Source organism: Salmo trutta, chromosome 12 (genome assembly GCF_901001165.1).
Source record: "Salmo trutta chromosome 12, fSalTru1.1, whole genome shotgun sequence".
Lineage (NCBI taxonomy): Eukaryota > Metazoa > Chordata > Actinopteri > Salmoniformes > Salmonidae > Salmo > Salmo trutta.
Window position 1 is genome coordinate 69,592,194 of NC_042968.1, and position 20,525 is coordinate 69,612,718.

General features: G+C 46.0%; 1 protein-coding gene across 1 annotated transcript in view; it reads left to right on the top strand.

Moving 5' to 3' along the window:
* The window catches only part of LOC115204080 (dynamin-1), a gene marked incomplete in the record, with an annotated part of 71,458 nt that extends 50,994 nt beyond the window's left edge, over positions 1-20,464 (top strand). Inside the window, 9 exon segments of the mRNA XM_029769379.1 lie at positions 9,853-9,962; positions 11,030-11,141; positions 11,402-11,416; positions 12,029-12,205; positions 12,506-12,747; positions 13,035-13,173; positions 13,175-13,233; positions 14,558-14,594; positions 17,388-20,464. Of these exon segments, the coding sequence (XP_029625239.1) occupies positions 9,853-9,962; positions 11,030-11,141; positions 11,402-11,416; positions 12,029-12,205; positions 12,506-12,747; positions 13,035-13,173; positions 13,175-13,233; positions 14,558-14,579 (876 nt within the window).
* Positions 20,465-20,525: the final 61 nt, after the last annotated feature.

A 20,525-nucleotide genomic window follows, 5' to 3' on the forward strand; every position in this document is an offset into this window, starting at 1 on the left:
ATAGCTAGGGCAGAGAGAGAGAGAGAGAGAGAGAGAGAGAGAGAGAGCTAGGGCAGCACTACTGAGAGGAAACAGAGGTAAAGAATGAGGTAAGTCAGAGAGATGGAGAGTGGGAAAGAAAGGGATTTTTCAATTTTTTCAAGAAATGAGAGAGGGAGAGCTAGGGCAGAGAGAGAGAGAGCTAGGGCAGCACTAATGAGAGCGAGAGACAGCGCTAGGGCAGCACTACTGAGAGAGGGACAGCGCTAGGGCAGCACTACTGAGAGAGGGACAGCGCTAGGGCAGCACTACTGAGAGAGAGGGACAGCGCTAGGGCAGCACTACTGAGAGAGAGGGACAGCGCTAGGGCAGCACTACTGAGAGAGAGGGACAGCGCTAGGGCAGCACTACTGAGAGAGAGGGAGAGCTAGGGCAGCACTACTGAGAGAGAGGGAGAGCTAGGGCAGCACTACTGAGAGAGGGGGAGAGCTAGGGCAGCACTACTGAGAGAGGGACAGCGCTAGGGCAGCACTACTGAGAGAGGGACAGCTCTAGGGCAGCACTACTGAGAGAGAGAGAGAGCTAGGGCAGAGAGAGAGAGAGAGAGCTAGGGCAGCACTACTGAGAGGAAACAGAGGTAAAGAATGAGGTAAGTCAGAGAGATGGAGAGTGGGAAAGAAAGGGATTTTTCAAGTTTTTCAAGAAATGAATAGCAGAGTGAAGGAATGAGGGATGGAGGGTGGCTGTGGCTGCACCAACATTGTTTCCACAGTTTGGACATCCAAGAAGCCTCAACTTCAACTCACATCCTTTGTCTATGATGCCAGGCCAGACACACTGAAAACCAATACTGACTCCAACTTATCCAGCCTTGTCATGATTTTCTTTTAATGTTGGTCTAGATGGATATTGTGTGCATGTGTTTGTGTGTGCATGTGTGTGCAAGTGTGTGTGTAATTGTGTGTGTGTGTGTGTGAGTGTGTGTGTGTTTTTGTGTGTCTGTTTTTGGTTTTACTATCCTTGTGGGGACTAGAAGTCGGTCCACACAAGGAAAAATTCAATTTTAGACTTAGGGGTTAGGTTTAGGGTTACAATTAAGGTTAGGGGTTAGGGTAAGAGGTTAGGGTTAAGGTTAGGTTAATGGTTAGGTTTAGGGGTTAGGGAAAATAGGATTTTAATCAGTTGTTCGTTCCCCACAAGGATTAGTTTTACCAACATTTTGTGAAGTTTCAGAGAATTCCCAGGTTTTCCAGAAATCGTTGTTGGGATTTTGGGAAAAACAGGGAATTTATTGAAAGTTCCCAGAATTTGCAACCCTAACAAGGATAGTAAAACAAATGTGTGTGTGTGTGTGTGTGTGTGTGTGTGTGTGTGTGTGTGTGTGTGTGAGTGTGTGTGTGTGTGTGTGTGTGTGTGTGTGTGTGTGTGTGTGTGTGTGTGTGAGTGTGTGTGTGTGTGTGTGTGTGTGAGTGTGTGTGTGTGTGTGTGTGTGCGTGCGTGCAGTAATGTGTGTAAGTCTTTGAGCACTATGGAGGAGCTTTGTCTGAAGCCAAAACCATACAAGCTGACTCAAATCATATTCTATGCTTTCACTCCAGATGGATTAGTAAGAAATGCTCAAAGAAAACCTCAGGATTGTAAACTTCTAAATGAAATTAGATAGTATGTCAAATTACAATGAGTAGTTTTGGATCAGAGTAATGCTGCCATATGCCAAACTATTTAGCCCCCCCCGTTTCTTTTGCCATGGGGAAGTATAGAGTGATGTCTACACATTTTCTCACTCCTATTCTCTATTTGCACCAGAACTGACCACATTGTTTTCCCTATTCACACATTGCATCATCCACGGAAGTTGGTACGTGTGTGAGACACAGTCAGACCAACGGTTGTTGTCAGACATACTCCAGTTGGTCCTGCTGTACAGTTTGCTTACAGCTCAGCTTTAGAGTAGGGCTTTCAGAGAGTTGTATGATAGCTATTTAAATAAACAACAATATCTGATGATAAGGAGAGCAGTAATGCACTGCTAGGAGGGCTTCACCTAAAACCAGTGGAGGCAAGAGAGAGGGAGGGATAGAGGTAGAGAGAGGGAGGGAGGGATAGAGGTAGAGAGAGGAGGGATAGAGGTAGAGAGAGGTGGGATAGAGGTAGAGAGAGGAGGGATAGAGGTAAAGAGAGGAGGGATAGAGGTAGAGAGAGGAGGGATAGAGGTAGAGAGAGGAGGGATAGAGGTAGAGAGAGGAGGGATAGAGGTAAAGAGAGGAGGGATAGAGGTAGAGAGAGGAGGGATAGAGGTAGAGAGAGGGAGGGATAGAGGTAGAGAGAGGAGGGATAGAGGTAAAGAGAGGAGGGATAGAGGTAGAGAGAGGAGGGATAGAGGTAGAGAGAGGAGGGATAGAGGTAGAGAGAGGGCGAGATAGAGGTAAAGAGAGGTGGGATAGAGGTAGAGAGAGGGCGAGATAGAGGTAAAGAGAGGTGGGATAGAGGTAGAGAGAGGAGGGATAGAGGTAGAGAGAGAGTAGAGAGAGGGAGTTGGGGGAATGGTAGAAAGAGAGGGAAAGAGAGAAAGTAATTGAGATGAGCGGAATGAGATGCGACCCCTGCCTGGTAGAGGACACAGCAAGAGAAGGAACGAGGGAAGGAGCAAGTCAAGCAGGCAGGGTGAATAATTCTCTTTCCAGCCCCTGGCTGATGAGATAAACATCTGTGGCGTCTGTTTTTCTTTCAATACGTTTTCTTCTTTCGTGTTCCCTCCATACTCCCCAACTCACCTCTACAGAGTTTCATATCCCTCAAACGTTCATAGAAGCATCTCTCTCTCTATATATATATATATATATATATATATATATAAATGCCTTCCTCCTCCCATTCCAACTCTTACTTCACAAGAGCTACAGTAAGGGAAGCAATTCAGAGCAAGCCTAGCACAATAGGCAACATTGTGATACAGGAAAACCACATTGGTTTTGTGTGTGTCTGTATTTGTGTGCATCTGTATTTGTGTGTGTGTTTGCTTGTGTACGACCGCAAAAATATTTGGGTCCCTCAAGATTTCTGCGTTTGTGTACGTTGCCGTTTTTGTATGTGGACTTGTGTGCGTGTGTGTGACTGCAGACTAGTCTCTTTGAACGTACTGAAGTGTTGGAGATTTATAGACGACATACACACGCACGCACACACGCTCGTTAACTCAACATTGCCCTCTCATTGATGACCCTCCCCAGCGGTGTTGGAATGTCCACATGTGTTTATGTGGTCAGCAGGGGTCGTTTGTGAGAGAGACAGAGCCTCCCAAACCCCTTTTGACTGCTGCTGGTCAACATTGATTGTAAAAGGTCACCGTTTGCTCCAGGGGTGTTGGAATGACCTATGACTGAGTTAAATATAACAAATAATTAGACATTTAGCAATTACCCGCTAAAGAGGGAAATATCATTGACTTGTAAACCTGCACTCAACTGCTGCTGTGCTGGTTGAATGAGTCGTTGTTTATCTGTAGTAGAGAACCTTGCTTCCTTCTCTTAGAGATTTGTTTTTATTTGTGGTCATTCACACAGGACACTATGCAAAGCACAAACGAGCCTTAGGTTTGCCAATGGTTTCCAAGATGTTTGAGTGGAGACTGAAGTCCAGCACCACACTTTTTTACACGTTGTCTCGAAATAGCCCAATTTTAGCAGGGGAAAATATTACTGTTGTAAATTATTTGCTGTGCATGTTTTTACAGTTTGGCTGCATTGTGTGTTACTATAAATGAATATAGTCGTAAAGTTGTATTAAGGTTTCAAGGAGATTGTGTCATCGACTATTCTCCCTCTGGCTTCTTCCCTCATGTTACTAAGGGAAAATAGTTACCGTAAAAGGAGGAACTAAAGTTGAAGTGGTTACATTTGGAATTGGGAGCTGGGGCGTCCTTGGAGGGGTTAGGGTTAAGCTAGGGTTGAACATAAGGGTTAGAGTTAGTACTTTTATCCTACTTTCTACCCTACTCCACTTTGGACCCGTAAGGTGCAGGAGTCCTTCTTAGGGTAGCGCCGGACCAAACGAACCACAGTCCCTTTCCCTCATCTAGTCTCTCTTTCTCTTTACTACTTTCTGATCTCTCTCTCCTATCTCCCTTAACCTCTGATTCAAAAAGAATGGAATCGAGCCATTCTTTCCCCCCGTTTCTCTTCCTCTCTATGTCTCTCCCTTCCTCTCTCTCTTCACGTCCTCTGTGTTCAATAAAGGACAGGGATTCAGACAGGTCCCAAACCTAAGCCTTCTCCATGGTTCACAACTCTCATGTCTCATCTCATGTTCACTCATCACACTGCAGGAGAGAGTTGGAGAAGTTTTCGCCCACATTAGAAGTTTTCGTTTATTGAGAATGAAAGAAAGAGAATGAAGGAGGAGAAACGGAGGGAGGTAGGGAGGGGAAAGAAAGAGCATTTAGAAAATTGCCGTTGGCCCCCGCCCAAGGCCCAGTCGCTGTGGTAATGAGGGGTTAGGAGCTAGGTTATTGCTCCCAGATGCTGTGCTGGTTTTCTCCAGGCTTTGATGCAAACCCAAGTCACCAGCACTTTTCAATCTGTCTCCACACACACACACACACACACACACACACACACACACACACACACACACACACACACACACACACACACACACACACACACACACACACACACACACACACACACACACACGTGTGCACTGACGCACACGCTTGGACGTGTGCGCACGTACACACACGTACACACACGTACACACACGTACACACACAACTCTTAAAGGAACAACCCTTCTAACCTTATGTACCTGAAAAGCCACACTCTCCCGAACCAGATGCAACCTTCTCAATCCCACAACAACTCCCAAAGACCAGCTGTGTGTGTGTTGGACCAGTGTGTGTGTGTGTGTGTGTGTGTGTGTGTGTGTGTGTGTGTGTGTGTGTGTGTGTGTGTGTGTGGAGACAGATTAAAATAACATGAAATTGATCAGAAATACAGTGTGGACATTGTTAATGTTGTAAATGACTATTGTAGCTGGAAACGGCAGATTTTGTTATGGAATATCTACATAGGCGCACAGAGGCCCAATATCAGCAACCATCACTCCTGTGTTCCAATGGCACGTTGTGTTAGCTAATCCAAGTTTATCACTGGCATCTTCATTAAATAGTATCCGGAAAACACCAGTCTCAACGTCCACAGTGAAGAGGTGACTCCGGGATGCTGGGCTTCTAGGCAGAGTTCCTCTGTCCAGTGTCTGTGTTCTTTTGCCCATCTTAATCTTTTATTTGTATTGGCCAGTCTGAGATAGGGCTTTTTCTTTGCCACTCTGCCTAGAAGGCCAGCATCCCGGAGTCGCCTCTTCACTGTTGACGTTGAGACTGGTGTTTTGCGGGTACTATTTAATGAAGCTGCCAGTTGAGGACATGTGTTGCGTCTGTTTCTCAAGCTAGACACTCCAATGTACTTATCCTCTTGCTCAGTTGTGCACCGGGGCCTACCACTCCTCTTTCTATTCTGGTTAGAGCCAGTTTGCGCTGTTCTGTGAAGGGAGTAGTACACAGTGTTGTACGAGATCTTCAGTTTCTTGGCAATTTCTCGCATGGAATAGCCTTCATTTGTCAGAACAAGAATAGACTGACGAGTTTCAGAAGAAAGTTATTTGTTTCTGGCCATTTTGAGTCTGTAATCGAACCCACAAATGCTGATGCTCCAGATACTCAACTAGTCTAAAGAAGGCCAGTTTTATTGCTTCTTTAATCAGAACAACAGTTTTCAGCTGTGCTAACATAATTGCAAAAGCGTTTTCTAATGATCAATTAGCCTTTTAAAATGATAAACTTGGATTAGCTAACACAACGTGCCATTGGAACACAGGAGTGATGGTTGCTGATAATGGGCCTCTGTACGCCTATGTAGATATTCCATAAATAATTTGCCGTTTCCAGCTACAATAGTCTTTTACAACATTAGCAATGTCTACACTGTCAAGCAGTGGGTAACTGGTGCAGTGAATCAGGCGCAGGAGAGCAGAAATGAGTGTACAAGGTATTTAATTCCACGACAGCACCAGTATACAGACAATACTCAAAGTGCGGAGAAATACCGGTAACTCGAAAATAACGGGCGTAAATACATAACCCGGCAAACATAACCAGCTGACAAGTACCGACATGAACAATCAATAAACACACACACAAACATGTGGGAAACAGAGGGTTAAATAATGAACATGTAATTTGGGGAATAGAAACCAGGTGTGTAGAAAACAAAGACAAAACAAATGGAAAATGAAAAGTGGATCGGCGATGGCTAGAAGACCGGTGACGTCGACCGCCGAACGAACAAGGAGAGGGACCGAATTTGGCAGAAGTCGTGACATACACTGTATTTCTGATCAATTTGATGTTATTTTAATTGACAAAAAAATTGCTTTTCTTTCAAGAACAAGGACATTTCTAAGTGACCCAATATTTTGAACGGTAGTGATATATATATATATATAGTATGAATGTGTTGAATGCTGTGTGTATGTGTGCTGAAATACAAATGTGTTAGCAAGTGTGTGTGTGTGTGTGTGTATGAGTGTGTGTGTGTCTTGGAGGGAGCATTTGTGTGGGGCCCTTGTTTGGATTACCCAAGCAGGGGTTGGAGTGGGACGTGAAGTGTGTTTATGAATCCAACGTGAACTTCCTCTGGCTTTATAATTAGGCTGGTATTAGTCACAAGCTAAACAAAACAATGGAAAGTATTTCAACTCCTCACTCTGTGGTTTGTCTGATAGGTTTATACATACCTAGCATCAACACTGACCGGAGTGAGGTTTAAGTAAAGGGCTGGGTGTGTTGGTGTCTTAAATGTTTAGGTGTGTTACACTTTCCCACACACTCGCTGAGCTGAATGGTTACACGTTCTCACACACTCGCTGAGCTGAATGGTTACACGTTCCCACACACTCGCTGAGCTGAATGGTTACACGTTCCCACACACTCGCTGAGCTGAATGGTTACACGTTCTCACACACTCGCTGAGCTGAATGGTTACACGTTCTCACACACTCGCTGAGCTGAATGGTTACACGTTCTCACACACTCGCTGAGCTGAATGGTTACACGTTCTCACACACTCGCTGAGCTGAATGGTTACACGTTCCCACACACTCGCTGAGCTGAATGGTTACACGTTCCCACACACTCGCTGAGCTGAATGGTTACACGTTCCCACACACTCGATGAGCTGAATGGTTACACGTTCTCACACACTCGCTGAGCTGAATGGTTACACGTTCCCACACACTCGCTGAGCTGAATGGTTACACGTTCCCACACACTCGCTGAGCTGAATGGTTACACGTTCTCACACACTCGCTGAGCTGAATCTTTTCCAGAAGAGAGTTATCTGTCTCTGCTCAGATGTGTGGTCTGTGATAGAGTAGTGTGTGTGTGTGTGTGTGTGTGTGTGTGTGTGTGTGTGTGTGTGTGTGTGTGTGTGTGTGTGTGTGTGTGTGTGTGTGTGTGTGTGAGAGTGTGTGTGTGTGAGTGCACGGGTGTGTTTGTCTGACCTTTAGTGTGTCCCATGCTGCCGGGCTGACGCTGCTGGTTTTATAGGAACATATGGAGAATCACTCAGTCTGTCTGCAGTCTCCCTCAGTCTCTACTGGGAGATGGAGGGAGGAGAGGGGGAGGAGAGGGGGAGTTCTAGGTCTGCCCCAACACACACCTTCTGATGACTTCCATACACAATCTGTGTGTGTGTGTGTGTTATAGCAGTCTGTCTGAGTGATAAAGTGCACAGTGAACCCTCAGAGTGCAGTGTATTAGTCTGTGTCTATGGGGCCATCCATGGCTTAGTGCCAACTCTATGTCACTCTGGCTCCTCCTCTTCTCCTCACACTTCTCCATCTCCCTCCTAATCCCTCCATCTCTCTGGTCTATCTCTTTTACCCCCTCCTCTCTAGTTTGTCCCTCTGTTTCACTCCCTTTATCCCTCTCTCTCTCTCCTCACTCTGTCTCTTTCATTTCCACTCTCTCTGCCTCTCTTCATACCTCCTTCCCTCTCCTCACTTTTCCCTTGTTTCGTTTTTTTTTTTGTGCTGGCCAGGGGAAAGGAAAATGTGTGAGTCAGTGAAAGGCCGCTCCCTCCCTGGGATGAGAGAGTAGAGGGAGGACTGGGACTTGTTTAGTGTGGTGACGTCACCCTCTGTGTCCCTGGTAACCGCGTGTTTAGTCTCCGGTAGTAGACACCTGGGCACACTAACTTGGCCTGTTAAGCGTCACTCCACAGCGGTGTGTGTGTGTGTGTGTGTCCATCCTTAGGGGGCTCTGACCGTTTGACTGTGCAGGTCTGAACCCGTTTGACGAGGGGAGGTTGGTTATGGTGTATGTACAGGGAATGGGTTGGGCAGAGCTAGGAAGGGAAGGGCCGTGGTTGGACACATGTTGAAGAGAAACTGTGCTTTTCCGTAGTCATAGGGGAGTTTGTGCGTTTTGGGGTAGAGCATACGAAAGAGTAGCTACGTGGAGACTGACTCACGTGTTTTCATGTTCTACACCAAACAAAAATATAAACGCAAAATGTCAAGTGTTGGTCTCATATTTCATGAGCTGAAAAAAACATCCCAGAAATGTTCCATGCGCACAAAAAGCTTATTTCTCTCAAATGTTGTGCACAAATTTGTTTACATCCCTGTTAGTGAGCATTTCTCCTTTGACAAGATATTCCATCCACCTGACAGGTGGGGTATATCAAGAAGCTGATTAAACAGCATGATCATTACTGGGCTGGGGACAATAAAAGGCCACTAAATGTGCAGTTTTATCACATAACACAATGCTACAGATGTCTGTGGGCGAATGCTCACCTTCGATGGCCACTGGCACGCTGGAGAAGTGTGCTCTTCATGGATTAATCCTGGATTTAACTGTACCGGGCAGATGGCAGACAGCGTGTATGGCGTTGTGTGGGCGAGCGGTTTGTTGATGTCAACATTGTGAACAGAGTGGCGGTGGGGTTATGGTACGGGCAGGCATAAGCTACGAACAATGAACACAATTGCACTTTATCATTGGCAATTTGAATGCACAGAGATACCGTGATGAGATCCTGTATGTTAGTATGTTCTACAGTTAACTCTGGTATATGGCCACACATACGCTCCTTTTAGTAACAGTGGGTTGTGAAGCTCAGTGGAGTGTGACCACCGGGTGTGTATTACTTTGCCCATCTGCCCTGGACTCACTTCTGTGGTTCACATCCCTGGATTCTGGGTCTCTTTCGACTGTCTTTCTGAGCTTTGGTCTCTCTCTCTCTCTCTCTCTCTCTCTCTCTCTCTCTCTCTCTCTCTCTCTCTCTCTCTCTCTCTCTCTCTCTCTCTCTCTCTCTCTCTCTCTCTCTCTCTCTCTCTCTCTCTCTCTCTCTCTCTCTCTCTCTCTCTCTCTCTCTCTCTCTCTCTCTCTCTCTCTCTCTCTCTCTCTCTCTCTCTCTCTCTCTCTCTCTCTCTCTCTCTCTCTCTCTCTCTCTCTCGTAGTCAAGGAAAGTCTAGCTCCTCTCTCGCCCTACCTCCTTTTTGCATGCACCAGGCTGCTGTGGTGAAGGCTGTGTGCTGTAAGGCTCGCCAGCCCCCCTCTCTCTTCTGTGATACTTACAGTTACACTGCTTTAATCACAACCAGGCACTTTGCTGGGCCTCTTTTCCACCCCTCCCTCTCTCCCTCTGTATATGTATATGTATCCCTCTCCTTTCTCTGTCATTAATTTAATCAGCCTCTTTCGCTCTTCATTTCTGTCTGACAGTCTTTCTGACTCTCTCTCTGTGTCTTTTTGGGTTCATGCTGTACTTTCTCTAACCTGTGTGTTGTTGACTCTGCCCCCTGCAGGAGAAAGAGAAGAAGTACATGCTCCAAGTGGACAACCTGAGGCTGAGGGATGTGGAGAAGAGCTTCATGTCCAGCAAGCAGATCTTCGCCCTGTTCAACACTGAGCAAAGGTTAGTTCTTAGGTGGACATTTCAATCAGAAATGATAGTTTGCCAAATCTTTTCAGACCTCAAAAAGTAAAGTAATATAGCTGAATCCACACATAACAGCTCTCCACACATTGACCACACGCATTCTCTGTCATTCAAGGCAAGCACCCACGCAGGCATGCAAACATCCCTCTCCTACTCCTTACCATGTAGGGTTGCTCAGTACTGTGACATGTCCCACTCACTCCCACAAGAATGTACAGGTACCTGCCAAAATAATGGAAACCTTTGAGTAAATGAGGGATACAAAGTATATTGAAAGCAGGTGCTTTCAAACAGGTGTGGTTCCTGAGTTAATTAAGCAATTAACATCCCATCATGCTTAGGGTCATGTGTAAAAATACTGGGTAGGCCATTATTTTGGCTACCATGGCTATGCCCCCATAGGATGACGATGCCCCCATCCACAGGGCACAAGTGGTCACTGAATGGTTTGATGAGCATGAAAACAATGTAAACCACATGCCATGGCCGTCTCAGTCACCAGATCTCAACACAATTGAATGCTTATGGGAGATTCTAAAGCGGTGCCTGAGACAGCGTTTTCCACCACCATCAACAAAACACCCAATTATAGAATTTCTTGTGGAAGAATGGTATTCCATCTCTCCAATAGAGTTCCAGACACGTGTAGAATCTATGCCGGGGTGCACTGAAGCTGTTCTGGCTCGTGGTGGCCTAACACCATATTAAGACACTTTTAGTCGTTCAGTTTTTGTCATTCTTTTTTAAACATTTTTTTAATCTTGTTTGTTTTGTTTATTTATAACTTTTTTTCCTGTGAAGTACATTGTGTTGCATTCCATGTCTAAAATGTGCTGTATAAATAAGGCTTGATTTGATTTGACTTGACCTTATGTTGGTGTTTCCTTTATTTTGGCAGTTACCTATATGTAAATCCTACTCACTATCAAAACACACACACACACACACACCACACACACACACACACACACACACACACACACACACACACACACACACACACACACACACACACACTCAGACTTTCCCCTTTGTGGCCACAGGAATGTGTATAAGGACTACCGTCAGCTGGAGTTGGCCTGCGAGACTCAGGACGACATAGATGGGTGGAAGGCCTCCTTCCTCAGAGCCGGGGTGTATCCTGAACGCGTCACGGTACCACACACGCACACACACACACACACACACACACACACACACACACACACACACACACACACCTGTACATTTCGTCAGTAACTCCGCCGGTCCAAAACATACAGTATAGCTGATTGTGATGATGGTTTGCTCTCACAGTCCTAGTGGCGTCAGTCATCTAACGTTTAACACCATCTCTCTCTCTTTCCCTCTCTCTCTTTCTCTCCCTCCGTCATTCCTTTCCTCAATATGTCCTCCATTGCTGTTGGACCCTATAGGAAAAGGAGGGCAAGGTATGTGCTTTGTGTCGTGATGTCTATTCCAACGCTTCACCCCTTTTACACAGCTTTCTCTTCACCTATGCTCAAGCTAGCGTTGGCAATTGAATTTGATACTGAACTCTGATTGGCCCTAAAGATTTATACAGGCACAGTCTCCTTTTTCGTCTCGCCTCATTGGTGCTGTTTCTAATCAACGGCCCAGTCATTCATCATTCGCACCAGACCAGAAAGTTCAAATGTCGCTCTCATCAGGGTTCTGCCATAGCTGCATTATACAACCATCCGATTGGAATAGGCTAAGCAAATGAAGGAATTATCATTGGGGCGTGAGCCAAGAGAAAGTGGTTCAGAAGGAGACGCGTTGTCTCCAATGGCTCTCGCCAGTTTAGGACTATATAGTAGATGTAATTAATGATGTGTGATATTGAGGTTATTTCAGTACGTTGTGATTAGAGCGATCACTTGTCTCCATCGTTCTCTTTCTCAACTCTCATTCACATATTTCTCTCTTTCTCTTTCTCCCTCTCCCATCCCTCTCTCCTTCCCTCTATCCCTGTCCCTCTACCTCTCCACTCTACCTCTCATCTCATCCTCCAACCCCTCCTCCCTGGCCTTGTCCTCCAGCAGAGTGAAAGTGGAGACGGAGAGAACGGCTCAGATAACTTCATGCACTCCATGGACCCCCAGCTGGAGAGACAGGTGGAGACCATCCGCAACCTGGTGGACTCCTACATGGCCATCGTCAACAAGACCGTCAGGGACCTCATGCCCAAGACCATCATGTACCTCATGATCAACAACGTGAGTCCCCATTGGTCGCTTTCGCTTGTGGTGTGGTAATCTTCTGTAGGGCCAGCGGATTTTCATCCTTGTCTTTGAATCTGTGTCTGATTGGTTTAGACTTGGGAAACCAGCTGGCCTGTGGAATCTCTAACCAATCAGTGACAAGAATGGGTCAATTAAGTGCAAGGGAGGAAGAAAAACCTCTTTCATCTCCACAGCCACTTTTCCCTAAGTTATTGTTGTAAACAAAAACGTACATCTCCAACTCCCCCCGTTCCTCACCTTTACTCTCCCCTCTCTTCCCCCTCCTCCACACAGACCAAGGAGTTCATCAACGCGGAGCTGCTGGCCAACCTGTACCACTCTGGGGACCAGAACAGCCTGATGGAGGAGTCCCAGGAGCAGGCCCATCACCGCGACGAAATGCTCCGCATGTACCACGCCCTGAGGGAGGCCCTAAATATCATCGGGGACATCAGCACTACCACTGTCACCACAGCCATGCCGCCGCCTGTAGACGACTCCTGGCTGAGGCCGGGGGGAAACAACTCCGGGGGCAGGTACGAATGGAGGGAGAGAGGGAGGAAAGGAGAGGAAGGGAATGAGGGCAAATTATATGGGTGAAGGTATGGATGGATGGAGGGAGGAAGAGGAAGGAGGGGATGGAAGGAGGACAACAGCTCTGAGTAAAAGGTATGGATGGAAGGAGAGGGGTAATAAGGGAATAGAAGAGAGTGTGGAGTAAAGGATGAGGGGAGTAGGACTGATGTTGTAGCCTCCCCTGCTGGTGTGAAAGAGAACTGCCTGCCGATGCACTCAGCCTCTCTCTCTCTCTCCCCCCCTTCAGGTCCCCGGCCAGCAGTCCCACTCCAAACAGAAGGGCTCCCCCAGGTCCCCCTGGTCGCCCTGTCTCCCGTGGCTCAGCCCCTGGCCTCCCTCCTGGCCCCCCTGTCCCCTCTCGCCCAGGGGCCTCACCGGACCCTTTCGGTGGGCCCCCCCCCATCAGTCCCCTCCCGACCTAACCGCGCACCCCCCGGTGTGCCCAGGTGAGTGAAAACGAACCCAAATGTTACAACTCAACGCAAAAAGTCCCTAAGCCTATCAATGTGTGACACTACACTAGGTCCTACAGGGAGACAGACAAGCCAATGAGGTTCTGTAAGTGATATACTATGAGAGTGGTGATGATGATGATGATGATGATGAAATCACATCTAAGCTGAAGTGTCAATGCTCTCTGTTGCTAAGGGGGATGTGAAGACGCCAGGAGGATTGCTGGAGGTAAATGAGAGGGGAGAGAGCTTGGTGTGATAGAGGACAGAGCCAGATAGACAGAGAACGTCAGGTCCAGAGGGTGCTGAAAGCTAGAGAAGAGATGGGAGGTAGAGGTAGGATGGATGGGAGACATGTCATAGATGGACCCTTCCAAAAGCCCAGCTCCTGTAGTAAAACATTGCCACACACACTGCATACACACACACATACACACACGTAACATATCTTTGACTTAGGTTGTTGTACCAATTTACATTGCTAACTGCCAAGAAGGTTTCAGGCGTTAGTGACTTACATTTCCTACAAACTACTAGAACCTTCCAGGAACTAACGGCTTTAATTACCTTTACTATTAGTGGTACAGTTGTGCCTTGACTTAAGGCCACATGTTCTTATCATTCCCCTAGCCCTTACCAGTAGCCCCTCACTAGTAGTCTAGTCTAGTGGCCTCCTCTGTGGTTGCGTCCTTTGCTAGATTATAGTTTTGTACTAGAGAACTATCCTACATCCCCCTCTCCCAACCTTAGTCTTTATAGTTTAGGAATAGTGTCTCTTATCCATCCTATCTCCGTGTTGGAAATAAACAGAGAGAGAAAGAGAGGGGAGGATAGGGACAGAGAGAGAATGAGAGGGGGCGTTTTTAATTTTCCTTCTCTGTGAAACTGCCTCCGCACTGCTAACGTTTGCCTTGTGCTTGCCTGTGGTTGTGAGCTAATGAACACTGTACTGATCTGAACTCACGGTCAGGGCAGCAGCTTGCCTTACTTAGGGAGACACACATTGCCTGACACTGCTCTCGCTCACACACACCCTCAAACATCCAAATAACCCTCAAACAATGGCTCTAAAGCAGCCGTGTTAAAACCAGTCTCCCCAAATAACCCTCAAACAATAGCAGCAATGCTGAAACCAATTACCCCAAATAACTTTCAAATAATGCTCCAAATCTGATTGGTCCATGGAGAGAACAGAGCCTTGTCATGTGACGTGAGTCTCTCCTGCACTGTAACCTGTATGTGTTTGTTTGCATTCCTCTTCCTGTCCATCTCCTTCACCACACCTCTATCCCACCGTTGACTATGGTTCCTCTTTCAGAATCACTATCAGTGACCAATGAGGACTAAAGCTTCTGGTACGTTTGGTACTAATCACTGTCATCATCTTCATCCTCCTCTTCCTCATGCTGCTTTCTCTTAGATACCGTCACCTCACTGCATGCCCATCACGCTCTCAATTTCTTTCATTTTTTTTCAGAGCACTCCCTAATGCCTCTTTTAGCATTGCATGGACAAACACACACAAGCACACACACAGGTCGTTTGTGCGTTTGTGTCACTGTGTGAGCCTTGCTGGTTTTGTTATTGTCTGCTGAAGTCAAGTTTCTTTTCTAGTTTGGGAGAGGTTTGTGTCGATGAAAAAAGTCAGGGGATACCTCTAGATACGCACATGCATACACACCCTCAGACATACACACACTCACACATACACGCACACACCTGACCGGAGCTGCTCGTTAAGTCAAAGGTCATGGGTTTGTGTCAGTGTGGGCTCATGACATCTCACCCCGTCCCCAGTCCTGTCTCTGAGTGTTTGGTGACGTGACACATTGCTGTGCTATATTATCCTGTCTAAATGTCAACCTAGTTTCAATAGAGCCTAGGGAAGCTGTCAGAGAAAGGCTATTCTGTGGGTGGTAATAGTGATTAAAGGGAATGTTATGTCTAGTTAACGTCTATCCAACTAGCTATTCTGGCGGTCATCATTTACCCTGCCTCCTATAGTTGAAATCTACTTTTTAGCATTTATGCTAACTAGCCCCTCTTTTGATAGTGAAGTAAAGATAGCATAGCCTTGATGACCATGGCAGAACTACTATGGAGATTATACATGTGTTATGTACCCTTTGTAGCAGTTACAATCACACAGCTCTTGAGGGGTGAAATGCAACCCTCTGTTGCTCACGTTTTGCTGATTGGGTTGAAAGAGGAGAACATTATGAATGATAAGATAGTGGAGCTATACTGCCCTCTTTTGGGCACCAAAACAACTGCCTGTCACCAATGGAAACTATGTATACTGAACAAAAATATAAACGCAACATGCAACAATTTCAAAGATTTTACTGAGTTACAGTTCATATAAGGCAATCTGTCAATTTAAATAATTTCATTAGGCCCTAATCTATGTATTTCACATGACTGGGAATATAGACATGCATCTTTTGGTCACAGATAACTTAAGGTAAAAAAGGTAGGTGCGTGGATCAGAAAACCAGTTCATATCTGGTGTGACCAGGATTTGCCTCATGCTGCGCGACACATCTCCTTCGCATAGTGTTGATTGTCGCCTGTGGAATGTTGTCCCACTCCTCTTCAATGGCTGTGCAAAGTTGCTGGATATTGGTGGGAACTGGAACACGCTGTCGTACACGTTGATCCAGAGCACCCCAAACATGCTCAATGGGTGACATGTCTGGTGAGCATGCAGGCCATGGAAGAACTGGGACATTTTCAGCTTCCAGGAATTGTGTACAGATCCTTGCCACATGGGGCCGTGCATTATCATGCTGAAACATGAGGTGATGGCAGCGGATGAATGGCACAACAATGGGCCTCAGGATCTTGTCACAGCACCTATGTTCATTCAAATTGCCATCTATAAAATCAAATTGTGTTCGCTTATGCCTGCCCATACCATAACCCCACTACCAGTAATGGGGCACTCTGTTCACAATGTTGACATCAGCAAACCGTTCGCACACACAACGCTGTACACACTGTATGCCATCTGTCCAGTACAGTTAAAACTGGGATTCATCAGTGAAGAGCACACTTCTCCAGCATGCCAGTGGCCATCGAAGGTGAGCATTTGTTCACTGAAGTCGGTTACGACGCCGAACTGCAATCAGGTCAAGACCCTGGTGAGGACGACAAGCACGTAGATGAGCTTCCCTGAGACGGCTTCTGACAGTTTGTGTAGATATTCTACGGTTGTGCAAATCCACAGTTTCATCAGCTGTCCGGGTGGCTGGACCATACCACAGGTGAAGAAGCCAGATGGGGAGGTCCTGGGCTAGCATGGTTACACGTGGTCTGCGGTTGGAGGCGGCTTATGGTAGAGAAATGTATATTTCATTCTCTGGAAACAGCTCCGGTGGACATTCCTGCAGTCAGCATGCCAGTTGCACGCTCCCTCAAAACGTGAGACATCTGTGGCATTGTGTTATGTGACAATACTGCACATTTTCGAGTGGCCTTTTATTGTCCACAGCACAAGTTGCACCTGTGTAATGATCATGCTAATTAATCAGCTTCTTGATATGCCACACCTGTCAGGTGGATGGATTATTTTAGCAAGGAGAAATGTTCACTAACAGGGATGTAAACAAATTTGTGCACAAAATTTGAGATTAAAGCTTTTTGTACGTATGGAACATTTTCTGTGATCTTTTATTTCAGCTCATAAAACATGGGCCCAACACTTTACATGTTGTGTTTATATTTTTGTTGAGTCTATATACACTGTATGCAGTATATTCCAAGACCCATGACATCTGCAGGAATTATGTGTTTTAGTGTGTTAGCTGTTATGTCTGACTGTATTCTCCCACATTGTCCCGTGTGTGTGTGTGTGTGTGTGTTACCTGGCATATGCCTGCTTGAGAGAGTGTTTGCATAGAATTTGATGTTCAGTAGGGGAGCTGAATTGAATGTGCAATTACAAAAGAATGCAAGTATACTGGACTCTGTGTGTGTGCGTGCGTGCATAGTAGTATGTCAGAGTGGCGTTGAGTTATACCGCTTGTGCGTAAGGGGGAGGCACCCAGCCAGAGAGACACTCCTAACTCATCCCTGTCTTCGCTTATATCTGTGTCCCTGTGTTTCTGTCTGTCCGTCTATGTGTGTATCCATGGTCCTCTTGGCAGCCGAAGACCCCCGCCCTCACCAACCCACTAGACTACTGAGCCCCCCTCCCCTCCGACTCACCACCTACCCCACGGCAGAGAGACCAAGGACTGCAGAGCAACCTTCCTTACCTAGACCTGACCCTTCTTTCTCCTCTCCCTTTTCTGCTAAATGACACAGTCACGTCACACACACGCACAAACCCACAGACAGACAGACACATTGTATACCCCCAATACAGAGAAATGCATTCACCCTCCACTGTATATTAAGGACCATTGTAGATAAGAATTCAAATACATTTGCACACACATTTACATGTGTAAGTAGTCACACACTTAAACGGACAGGGCAGTGCGTGGGTGGATTCAGCAAATATGGACGAGAGGGTTAAGGAATGCTATGCTGAAATATGTTTTTCTTTCTCACCCTCCCCTTCAGATGGGTATTTCTGGTTGCTGACTTTCTTTCTTCCTCTCATATCTGAATTATAATTTTTTTCTCTGATAATTTGGGATATTGACAATGATCTTTTTTGTTCTGGTTGACATGTTATTCTGTGTTGAATCTCTCTCGGGAGTAGATGCATTATCCATCTATCTAGGAAAGTGGAGTGGATCAGAAGGGATAACTGCATCTGAACAACAGCTTTCTTTTTGTTGTCTGCTATGATCATCATGATCCATACTGGTCCCTAAAGTCACAGGCTTGGACAAACCTGACATAGATGGGCAAGGGCCCTTTTAGTCGGAGAAACACCCAAAGAGAACATATATACATTAATGGTACTGACTCTCATGTCACAATGTGGTATCTATCTCTGTGATTTCTATGTATTATTTATGATACACGGATTCATGTGTCCTATTATATCTAACATCACGACAGTGTTTCCTCGCCTCTGAGTTTGGGGACATTTTCTCTCGTTATGTTTCATTCACTTGTTCATCCTTCACTTAATCTGGCTTCATTATGTCCTCTTTCCTATGTTTCTAGTTCTCTTTTTATTGAATAGCGGGCCAAGCAAGGGTGGGCCCTCTCACCCGAGAGCCCCCTGCCTCCTTTTGACTCCCTTTTTTGCCCCTCGGGACCCCCTGACACCCCTCTCTTCTCTAGCACTCCCCCCTTTCCACCACTCAGCCCCTACATGTGAATCCACACTGTCGTTCACACCCAACACACACCAATCAGAGATCTCAGCAGCTCTTCACAACAGCCTCCCTCAAAGTAAGGGTGGAGGGGGGAGCAAGAGAGAGGAAATAAGTAAACGTGAACCCCGCCCTCTCGGAGTGGCCATACCATTCCTGTTCATGGATAGAAAAATAAAATCTCTCTTCCTCCTCTTCAGTAGGAGTGAGGGTGAAGAGAATGTGTGGAACGTTCTGCATCTGTGTCCATGTCCTACCTTCAGTAGCCACTAGGCCTTGCGTCACTGTGAAGGCCCATTCTTATGTGATGTGATAACCATGACGATGATGTATTGCTGCGTCTGAAATTATACAACGATCGTTCCGGTGTTCAGACTAACTGTGATCTGCTCACAGGAGGTTGGTGGCACCTTAATTGGGGAGGACGGGCAAGGACATGGTTTCCATGTGTCTGATGCCATTCCATTCATCATTATGAGCCGTCCTCCCCTCAGCAGCCTCCTGTGGATCTGGTGTATATCGGTGTAAAATCCTCCTCGACCAGCTCCCTAAGGCACATTTGGAGACATGCTTCAGTCTCTGTACTCATGCCACGAGTGCTGGGGGGGGGTTGTGAACTAGAGGGTCTCCTGCTAAAACCTGTGGCCCAACATTGAGCGGAGTCATCCGTCTGTCTCTTCTCCTCCTCTCCCACTTGTCAATGAACCACTTCCCCACTAGTGAAACTCAGTACCTTAGCGAGGCGGGATCTAAATAGAAAGTGCAATATGCTCTTATTGGATGGCTTAACGAGAGCTGTCCACCAATCACACCAGACTCAGAGTAGATGCTCAGCCTGAGAGGAGGCAAGGAGACAGACAAGGTCCTAATGGTTCGTCTCAGTACTGTTACACGGCATCCTTTCTTCACATGGAAAGCTCACACATTGAAGTTGTTTTCAGGAAGACCATTTATAAGTGTTGCCAGTCCAAGATTAGATTTTTTTGACCCTCAAAGTGTTTCCAAGAGCAGTGACCGTAACAGGAGAACATGTGCTGAATATCATTGGAACTGTGTAATAAGTGTTGGGGCGGGGGACACTGATTTTGGCATGGCTTATCAACTTTTTTTATTTTCTGTTCTTTCCTTTCTTCCCTCTCTCAGTGGTCAAGGGGGTGAGTGAGGACATCAGATTTAAAACCACCAACAACCCAATCAGTGATGGTCTATACATAGAAACCTATATATACACACACACCTATACAGTGTACCTCTCCCGCTCCCATGTCACTCAAGCGTTCCATTGCTGTTTGAGAGATGTGAGTTGACCCCCCTTTCTACCAGTGAACTCTTGTCTGTAGTTTGTTGTATTTTTGACCCTGTTGGTAATAATAGTACATGGGCTCATTAGCCTACCCACAAACCCGTTTCAGTATCCATATCGTACTCACCTCATACAAACCTACCCCTCTTCACAACACCCCTGAGTCTTAGCAACAGCCAATAAATAAAACTATTAGCTATTATGAAATGAATGATTAATTAAGAGTACATTTTATCATGGACATATCTTACGTGTGTAATGTATCCTGTGTGGTGCATCTTATGAAACTGTGTTCCACTTGTCTAGACGTTAGTTGACATTGTATGAATACTGAATATTAAATTACTACAAATAAGTGACAGTGTGGTGTACAATGAAACATAATAAAAATAAAGACAAATAAGTGAATGTTATATGAAATCCCTGGCTATGGATGTGTTGTATTGGCAGGTTGTTTGATTAGTAGTATGTAGAATCATTTGTCGCTTGTTTCTCGGTCTCTGTCCAGAGAGGAAATGAGGGGGCAGAGTAAATGTTTGTATTCTATCCTGCTGTGACAACTTCGTCCTGTATCTTACTGCTGTGGGTGGAATGTGTCTGTCCAACAGGACTGCTTTGTCAAGACATTAAAAGTCAGCGTACTGTACCAAAATGGTCTGAGTCTTTTGTTGAGGAATCTCACACTGAAAATGACATCTAACAGGACA